Source organism: Genypterus blacodes, unplaced genomic scaffold, assembly GCF_046128005.1.
Source record: "Genypterus blacodes isolate CSIRO-AG114 ecotype Tasmania unplaced genomic scaffold, CSIRO-AGI_Gbla_v1 ptg000059l_1, whole genome shotgun sequence".
Classification (NCBI taxonomy): domain Eukaryota; kingdom Metazoa; phylum Chordata; class Actinopteri; order Ophidiiformes; family Ophidiidae; genus Genypterus; species Genypterus blacodes.
This window is the reverse complement of record NW_027466871.1, coordinates 1664719-1674711: the sequence shown is the minus strand read 5'-3', so window position 1 is coordinate 1674711 and position 9993 is coordinate 1664719. Positions and strand designations below refer to the sequence as shown.

Here is a 9993-nt window from a genome sequence, read left to right as displayed (position 1 = left end):
GTTGGGGAGTATTCTTCAGCACATGCAAATAATTGTAATAATAATTTAAACTTGAATTGAATCACTGCCTGAGAGCCACAACAGCAGACTATACTCCAGACTCAAGGGTGCAGAGGGTTCACACCTAGTATGAAAGAAATCTTCGTCGAAAGGGTGGCACAGAAAGAGGCCGGTTGCTCTCGCGAGATCTGGTCGCGCGATTTCCCTGGGCAGTAGGTGGAGTGTGAAGCAGAAGAGTGGAGTGGGTTGCTCTGCTCTCTGCCGCCTGTTTAAGCTCACGGTTAGCATGTAAACACAACAATACATCTGTCTGCGTCACGGAAAAGCTCCCGAGAAGACATAGCATTTGTTTTTTAAAGGATTGTCTCTGTCCGCGGGCAATTTGTCGTTTTTCTGTCCACTCCGCGCCTGCTTCTCCGTCCCGTCGTCTGTGATACTGTGTGTATGGAGGGACCGACGCTGCCTAGCTGAGCTAACCTCTCAACTCTCTGCACAACAGAAGCAACATATTCAATCACACACAAGGTAAGAATTCATACTAATAATAATACTTAATGTTACAGATTTGTCTACTGTTGTATTATTGAATTTCCGTCTGTTTGAGTGTCATGTTTGTTGCAGGTCTTGGTGTACAATGTATGTGTGAGATGAATGAACGTGTCCCATAGTAAATACACGTATACTTCAATATATGTTTTTATAAACCAAACCAAGCTCTGAAAATGAATTTATACGAGCATTTCTCATTCAATTTCCTCCTTAGTGCCGCTGAAATGTATTTATAACGCACTGACAGAAAATGTAAATCTGGTGTAGAAATATATGCCTATAAGGTAAACAAATTTGCTATTTGCTCAGTTTTTGTCTATTTGGAGATGGAAATGTGTTTATGTGCCAGTCAGGGTCGATCAAATATTTGAAGGATCATCAGTAACACAGTAGAGTTTGGTAACATTAATGATCTATTATCATTTTCAATTATATATTAGTTAAGTTTGTATATGGTTACATGATAATAAAAAAAATGCAAAATAGTAATAAACATTTGTATGAGATTGTTATTATAAGACTGGTTGACATCCTAACCATTGTCAATCATCTGTGGTTGACTCTTTTCCTGCTGTTTTTTGAAAATATACCTTTTTTGTTATACTGCCAAATAGAAACACAACAATACTACATTTATATCTATGGGTCATGACTGCAGTTATGGGTCCATCATTAAGTGACTTGATAGTCCTAGACTCTGTCAGATTATCATCATAATGTCATTTGATGCACTTCCCATGGATCCACGGACTTGAATTATCTGAAACGAGAGCTATTCACTTTGATGATGGTGTGTTACATTTGAATCGGTTATCTAGTAATGCATGCAGAAAGATGAATGTAATGCATGGATCCAGCATAGAGCACAAGGAGGCTAAAGTTGTCAAATAAAATGCCCCCTCCCCCTAGGTTGAGTTGTAGTGCCTGAGCTGGGCTACAGGTTTCACCCTTTGGTGTTAGCAAACTAAGCTGCTTTCTTTTCGCACCCCATGGAACACATCTTGGTTCTGCTGTCTGAGTGTTTGCCTAATATCTGTCACAGCAGAGATGTCAAAAGTTATTATCAACACCTTTCATCGTAGTTTCCTTTCCCCTAGCGGTGGCTCACCATGACCCTTCATTACAATGAATTCAGCAAAGCCAGTTTCCTCCCTATTTTACTTGTTCATACTTTTTCTCACCCATCACATTGCTTGTTGCACCAGAATCAACAACAGCAACACATTTTGGAGCTGTGGTCCTTTCTATTGCATGTGTGACACACCTGTTCCCCGGTGATCTGTGTTTCTACATTGGTAGCATTTGCTATCATTCTTGTTTTCCCCCTCTCTGCCGATTTTCCTTTTGCTTTCCGTTTAGCATATTGTCCCTCTCTTCTTTTTTCTGTTTATGAACCGTCACTGTCTCCATCTTAGTCGGCTTAGCTTTACCTCAGTATTTTTAGGATGGGTGTGAGCTTCAGATCATCTTCAGCCCTACGAGTGTGTCCTACTCGGAAGAAAATGTCTTGAATGTTTTTGGGTTTTTTTCACAGATCACCTACATCTCAGAAACAGGTGGGAGCAGCAGCTTTGCCGCTTTAACGTAGCAGATGTATTTAAATGCCGATCCTCCCTTAGTATTCAGTGTGTGTGTTTCTTTGTGGCGTATCGCCTGTTGTCCTGAGGCTGTGCTGTGTTGTGGTGTTTTGAGAGGATGCCTTTCTCACTTTGTTCCTCTTTCTTCGGCTGTGTCTCACACACACACACACACACACACACACACACACACACACACACACACAGTATAAGTCTCAGCCTAAGAACTGTTATATTTCAGGAGGAATTGTGGGTCACTGTTACTAAATGATACAGAGGACAAAATGTTTCTAGTAGGCAATCAATCAGCCAGATAATCATTCACAGTGATGCACGGCTGTATTATCAGACAGATGGTGCGTTCGACATAGGTTATGGGCGTTGTTGGGACAATTACTGCTAGTCAGAATGAAACGGCAGCCGAATTTCTACCACTACATTAGCTACAATTACACTCTGTAACTCTAACAGTCTGTCTGTCCAAAAGCAGGGACACACTGCAGTTGGCTGTAAGATTGGTCGCTGTATGGGCCAGATAATGGCTGCTGGGCCATTAAATCTTCCCAGCGCCACAATAAGCACCAAGCACCTTGATAGAACCTGACAGGCCACATTAGGTGTAGGAATAAAGATGACAGCTAATCCGGATGCATCATCAGGGCTCAGAAGAGACCGGCAATCATGTGGCGGGAGGAAAGGAGAGCACGGGGAGGCAAAGAAGAAGAAAAGAGATGAAAGTGAGACCAGCTCTGTATATTTCTTGTTGCATATCCTCATCTTTTGAAAGGGAGATGTTGAGTCCCTCTGAAGTGATTTACAGGCAAATGGGGGGAGAAATGGAGAGAAAGAGAGCGAAGGGTGGGTTGCAAGGGAATGAAGAGCACTACCGACCAAATGAGCAGCAACAGCTCGACACTACTGCCGCTCTCCTCCCTTTAGCCCCCTTCGGCTTTCCAGGATTCTCATTAAAATGCATTACACTCTCCAGGCTGCCCTGCACTGCCTTCCTCCACATCATTGGGGTGCTTATCATCTCTAAGGCAAACAGATATGCTAACCACTGACTCGGAGGAAGGGAGACCTTTAGTGTCGGTCTGAAAAGGCAGTACTGAGGGAGCGGTGATTGACAGACAGGCACTTAGATGCATGAAGATACGGTATGCTGTGTATGAGGAGTACAAGAAAGCAACGCTCCCTTAGAGAACAGCTTCCATGTTGTTCCAGTGAAAATTAGAATGAAAATCCAACGACAGCTCTAAATGGGACGCATCCAGATTTCTTTCTCATTTTCATATGAAGTCTATTTTTGAAATCTTTTGTAGTGCTTAATATGCAAATATCCATTGACGCTCTTGATGTTTTCTACCACCGTCCAACTGAGTGAAAACGGGGCCATTTTAGAGACCCGGTATTGAAAAGTCAGCGCTGTTCATTCACACTGCTGTTGCCATACAAAAATACATGAAGGTCTTATCTTTGAGGTCACTTTATATAACAGAAGCCCTGCTCACAGCATCTTGCAACGTGCAGCTCTCTGTGACACACGCCAATGTCAATGAGGTTCTGAAACTGTTTTTTGTGTGCCGCTTTGACATTGGAAATCTGTGGGTTTCTTGGCACGGGTAAATTACTCTTGGCATCTGCTTGCATCCCCGTTGGAGGCAGTGTGCAGTGAGAGGGATTAAGCATCAGTAGCACTGCCTTAGTCTTTGTGGATTGAAGGAGCATGCAGAGTGTCCACCTAATGTTAGCTGCACAAACCGCCTCCTCTCCTCTCCACCCATCGTTTCACTTCATTTTGTGTGCTGGGTCCAATTGCTTTTCATTTCAGCAAATCAGCTTATTATGCGGTGTGTCATTTTTGCAAAGGTGAAGATAAATACACACACACCACACCCTGGCCCATTGGGAAAGAAGAGTACAAGAACATTTCAACAATTAGCTTTTGATAAACCAACCAATGTATTATATGAAAGGATGCGAATTTGTCAGAAACGTATCAGTGTGTCCCCTCGGTCTATAGTTAATTTTGTCATGTTTAAGGTATTCCTACTATAGCAGCCATTACATACATTAAAGTAACCAGACCAATGATTGTGTAAACTTAGGCAGGAAAGACACATTGCTTCAATGACAATGTGGGGTCAAACATTGAATTTATTTACATAAACAATGGATTTGTTGTCTTGTCCTGTCTTACTGCTATTTCTGGATCTGAGATGCTGAGGCAGAAATACCTTCAGGTTGTCTGTACGCAACATATTATTACTATTGACTTCCATATGTTAGGCAAAACACCACAGTGCCTGGTGGGTGATTTAGAAATACCTGCACCCACGCAGGTATTTAGTCATTCTTCTTCTCCATCACACATCTCTCTAGTCATCAGCTGGCAGTCAGTATGGGCACTCAAACACTGACTGCACTCTGAATGCACTCCTAGATACACTGCTATATGTTGCAGCGTTGTGGCCTGTCCCCACTGCAGTTGTGTATCCACTGCAGAGTTTAAATGACCCTATTGCCTGTGACATATTGTACTCGCTGGCGTGTTGAAAATAGCCCAGGGACTAGAGAGAGAGAGAGAGAGAGAGCACATGGAACAAGGAGACAAGTAGAGGAGCTAAAAGGTAAAAGTGCAAATTTGAGGTCAGTATCTGAGATCAGGATGAGATGGTGCAGGAGATCAAAGCTGAAAGAGTGAAGAGGGTCCATGCAGCTGGCCTATCAATAACTGTGCTCGGACAGACCTAGATTAGAAGCCAGTGTATCAATTCAAGCGTGACGTTTTGAGTCTTTATTACAATGGGACCTAAGATCACACAGAGAAGCCAATAGGAGGTAAAGACCAGGCCCCTTCTATAGGGAGGGGGTCTGCCCCCTGCACCCAATCTGGAAGATGGTTCCACAAGAGAGGAGCATGATAACTGAAGGTTCTGCCTCCCATTCTACTTAGAAGATACTAGGAACCACATTCTGGGAGCGCAGCGTTCTAGTGTGGTAATAGGGTAGCATGAGCTTTTTAAGGTATGATCTGGACTTAAACAAGTTTAACACCGTTCCTCTAAGGCCAATTAGATGTTCTTGTCTCTGTAATAGGATGTGGTGGCCAATGAAATCAAATGCAGCACTAAGATCTAACAGAACAAGCACAGAGAGAAGTCCTTTGTATATAATTAAACTTACGTATTCTGTTCTTATCCCCTTTCTCTTCCTTTCATCTCCAGCTCCATCTCCCACTCTCTGTCCTTCCCCTTCGACCTCACTCCGTCAGTCCCCTTTCCCCTACTGCTCAATTCTCTCCCCTCTCCAGGTCATTGTCTGGTGGCGGATGTCTCGTCGTCTCCTCCTGAGGTCGGAGGTCAGTTGGAGTCCTCAGCAGCAGTGATGCGGGCTTCAGTGGCGGGCTGCAGGATGAGCGTAGGCGCTCTTCTTAACGGGCTCCTGGTCTCTATAGTTGCAGCACTGCTTTGGAAGTATTCCAAACTGATTGAGCATACCGCTCTGCTGGAGGAAGAGCTGCACATGACACATCAGTCTCAGGAGCTCTCCCAGGCTCGCATCGACTACCATGTAGCCCTGCAGGCTCTCCAGGAGCATGGCACCCGAATGGTGTGCACTGGCAAGATGCACACTGACCGCATCTGCCGCTTTGACTACCTCTGCTACTGCTCCGAGGCAGAGGAGTTTGTGTTCTTTCACTCCAACTCTTCTGTCATGTTGCCTAACCTGGGATCCAGGCGTTTCCAGCCTGCCCTGCTGGATTTGTCCTCAGTAGAAGATCACAACACGCAGTACTTCAACTTCTTAGAGCTCCCAGCTGCTGCTTTAAAGTTTATGCCCAAGCCTGTGTTTGTGCCAGATGTCACACTGATTCTAAACCGCTTCAATCCTGATAATCTAATGCATGTTTTCCATGATGACCTGATACCAGCATTCTACACTATGAAACAGTATTTAGACTTGGATGATGAGGCACGTTTGGTTTTCATGGAGGGCTGGGGTGAAGGCCCGCACTTTGACCTCTATCGACTTCTTAGTAGCAAGCAGCCACTACTCAAACAGCAGCTGAAGAACTTTGGCAAGCTAATGTGTTTTACTAAGTCGTATGTTGGTTTGTCCAAGATGACAACCTGGTACCAGTATGGCTTTGTCCAGCCTCAGGGGCCCAAAGCCAACATCCTGGTCTCTGGGAATGAAATACGGCACTTTGTCAAGGCTCTGATGGACAGGATGAACATCACCAGAGTGGAAGAGAAGGATGGAGGGAGTGCTGACAGTGAGAAAGAGAAGGACAAATACATTGTTGTCTTTAGTCGTTCAACAACAAGGCTGATCTTGAATGAAGCAGAGCTAATCATGGCACTGGCCCAAGAATTTGAGATGAGAGTTGTTACAGTGTCCCTGGAGGAACAGACTTTCCCCAGCATTGCCCAGGTGATCAGTGGTGCTTCCATGTTGGTTAGCATGCATGGAGCCCAGCTGATAACCTCACTCTTCCTCCCTAGAGGAGCTGCTGTGGTTGAGCTGTACCCGTATGCTGTGAACCCAGAACAGTACACACCATATAAAACCCTGGCGTCCCTTCCAGGCATGGACCTGCACTATGTCTCCTGGAGGAACACCATGGAGGAGAACACAATCGCCCATCCAGACAGACCCTGGGAACAAGGAGGCATAGTTCACTTGCAGAAGGAGGAACAGGAGCGAATACTGGCCAGCAAAGACGTCCCCAGGCACCTGTGCTGCCGCAATCCGGAGTGGCTTTTCAGAATCTACCAGGACACTTTAATAGACATACCTTCATTCCTGGAAGTCATCAAAGAGGGCTTGAAGACCAGACCTAATTTGAAGAAGGCCAAGGTGGCCAGCACAGTTCACCCAGGCCGGGTCAGAGAAGCTCAGTGTCAGACCTCAGTGCAAACCAGCAGAGAAGCTAAACTCACCGTTTCTTGGCAGATCCCGTGGAATCTGAAATACCTGAAGGTGAGAGAGGTGAAGTACGAGGTGTGGATCCAGGAACAGGGAGAGAACACTTATATGCCTTATATACTTCCACAGCAGAACTACACCTTTTCAGAGAACATTAAGCCCTTCACCACATACTTGGTGTGGGTCAGGTGTATCTTCAACAAGAACCTCCTGGGGCCCTTTGCAGATGTTCTCATGTGCAGGACCTAATAAACCACCAGTTGTCACTTTGTGTTTCTGTGCTGTTTCACACGAAAGAGTCCTGCCTCCTCCAGACAATCATATTGGAGCATTGGTATGTAATGACTGTTTGCCTAACAGGGCATGGTAAATGACAGCGTGTAGGCTCTAGAACTCTATTCCCAGCACAGACCCGTGGATAATTCTACAATTCGAGAGCAGCTGTTGAATGAATGCATAACAAGAAAGTATATCTCCAGTATCTCTGAAAGGAAAAACATGCTAGCTAGACGTCTTTGGCTGGAAACATAATTCAATGGAGCAGATTTATTTATGGTAAAAAAAAATAATATATAACGTGTTTTGTAGTAGTAAGCGAAACACTGATTCCTTACCTTTTACAGTATGCAATGTAGCCTTTCTGTGAATAGCGAAGATTTTAGGATAGAGAGATTTTTGTTATGGTTTCTGTCTAACCAATGTTTGTGTGTGTGTGTGTGTGTGTGTGTGTGTGTGTGATAGCAGAGTGGCTCAGTTCACTTACACCGTTACAGACAGACAGAATCTTGCCAAAACAAAAGCAATTTTTTTTTTGCTCTGGTGTGTTCTCATATCACGGATTTCTCATTTTTCTAATGTTATGAATTACTATGAATTAGCTAGAAAAGATTTGTGCATGATAAGTTACCAGTCTCAAGAATGCCAGCGTAACATTGTATAAACGTTTTATTCTGAAAGAGATCATTTTACCTCCTCCCCAAAGCATCATAACTGTAAGGAGACAAGTCGGCAGAGCCCTACCACAACCAATTTACATCCACTATGCTGCATACATTAACTCAAGTTCTTATTGACTGATTGGTGCCGATTACAAATGTAAAAATTATCATTTTCTGAGGAGGGTGAATCTATTAAGCCAGGCTGTAATTAGCTTAAAGCAGCTGTCTTGTTGGATTTCTCTTCCTTGTGTAAAACCATTTCAATTGAGGTAACAAGGTAAACTGCATTTTTGGATTGGATTGAATTGCCTCATTTTAAACTCTGCTAATTTATACAAATCCCAGCTTTGTTTCTGTTTGTTTTCCTCAAAGGTTTTCTTGCTGGTATAAACAGGTTTTGTTTGTTTTGATTAATGGCTGATTGTTAAAGTTGTTGTGTCATGAAGTGCGCTGCTTTACTGACTGCGACATATACATTTTTGTATGTTTCTTGAAGTGAAAGTAAGAAATTGGTAGTAGAAATATAAATGGCATATGGAGTGGCATATCATAAACGATACACTGCCACCAAAATACTGTGTTCAATTAATGTGCCATTTTTTTATTATTTATGTTAGTAATTCTGGAAATGGAATTTGCCTTGTGTCCTTTTTTTTCTAGGATTTTCCTGACTGGGTTATCAACCTTAGATTGCATTTGTTCATGCATGTATGAGAGATTTATTTGGAGCCATGTGAAGAATGTGATGGTTTAGTTATGTGTGTATGTGTGTTTGTGCTGTTTGCTAGATTTGTGTTTCGCCTGAGAGTGAGAAGTGAACGTGTTGTGTTAAGTCTGTTTTCTACATGAGCAAATATTTGGAATTCCTTTTTTCAGTTATTGTGATTGAATAAAGAAACTTATTTCTCACAGTATCCATTGTATTGTTTACTGTAAGGCCAAGGACATCTCATAACATCCCTGGACTCACATACAAGCTCATCAGCAATATCAGATGTCTCTAAAAAAGGTAGATAATTGTACTGCGTAACCTCGGAATGCATCTAACTAGATTCCCACAGAACTGAAATCCCCTCCACTTGGTTTGGCCCATTAATGCCGACCATGACACCACCAATACCATAATAAAAGGAGGAAATTCTGGGCCAGCACCTCCCAACTGTCGTCCTGCATGGGGAGTCTGAACAAAGGAACAATCAGATGGTGAATGTGAACAAACAATCAATGTTCACACAACATAATAAAAGTAACTGTAACTAACATATGGCTTAGTGTTTGCTACGACTAAAAAATATACAAACAAGTATACATCCTAATTATCTCTGACACCTTTTCCCTCAACATTTTCATAATTACGGCCCTGCACTCATCTGAACACTCATACACACACACGCTATGACATTAATATAACAACTTTCTTTTCCTTTCACACAGGATCAGCTGCAAACCTCCTCCCTCACTGTCCTGTTTTTAGACTGCAGAGGTCTCATGTTCACTGTTATACCCTTGATGGGTGTGTTAACCTTTTTCCTGTGCAGCTCCATGACCAGGGCTGAAGTTGATGGTGTGAAACGTTGGGCTGAACTCCCTTCACCCTACCAGAGTCTCTTTGTGTATTACTAGCCACCTCAAATGCAATGAAGGCACAAGGAATTGCTTGTCCTTTTATGAGCCATTTCAAGGATCATTGCTTTCATATAGGCAAGCTGGAGGAGCATATGGAGACGTGCATCAGGATCAGGTGCAGCCAGGATCTTGTGTCTGTGCTGTGTGCACACTGCATTACTATTGCATGGCCACACCTTACAGTTATTCTTGGTCGTGACTTCATCTCATTCCACACTATGACGGTATCTTCATCACCGACAGATTGAGCTTTTGGAAGCAGCTCTCGGGAGTGGATCAATCGGACGACACTGGCCTGTTGTTTCAGTGTGGATGAGGTAGCCAGTGCTTTTGAAATACACTTACATCACACAAGGCCAAAATACACTTTA

At 43.4% G+C, this 9993-nt stretch overlaps 1 protein-coding gene across 2 annotated transcripts; it reads left to right on the top strand.

Annotated features, from left to right (window-relative positions):
* The first annotated feature begins 224 nt into the window (after window positions 1-224).
* Window positions 225-8871, top strand: pomgnt2 (protein O-linked mannose N-acetylglucosaminyltransferase 2 (beta 1,4-)). Of its 2 annotated transcripts, none has more exons than XM_076153944.1 (2): window positions 225-525; window positions 5440-8871. In XM_076153944.1, exon 2 carries the CDS (start codon window positions 5514-5516, stop codon window positions 7305-7307), a length of 1794 nt encoding a protein of 597 aa, XP_076010059.1. In that variant the 5' UTR covers window positions 225-525; window positions 5440-5513; the 3' UTR covers window positions 7308-8871. The 2 variants fall into 2 exon arrangements, with proteins under 2 accessions (XP_076010059.1, XP_076010060.1); XM_076153945.1 differs by having other exon boundaries at window positions 355-525; window positions 5354-8871.
* Window positions 8872-9993: the final 1122 nt, after the last annotated feature.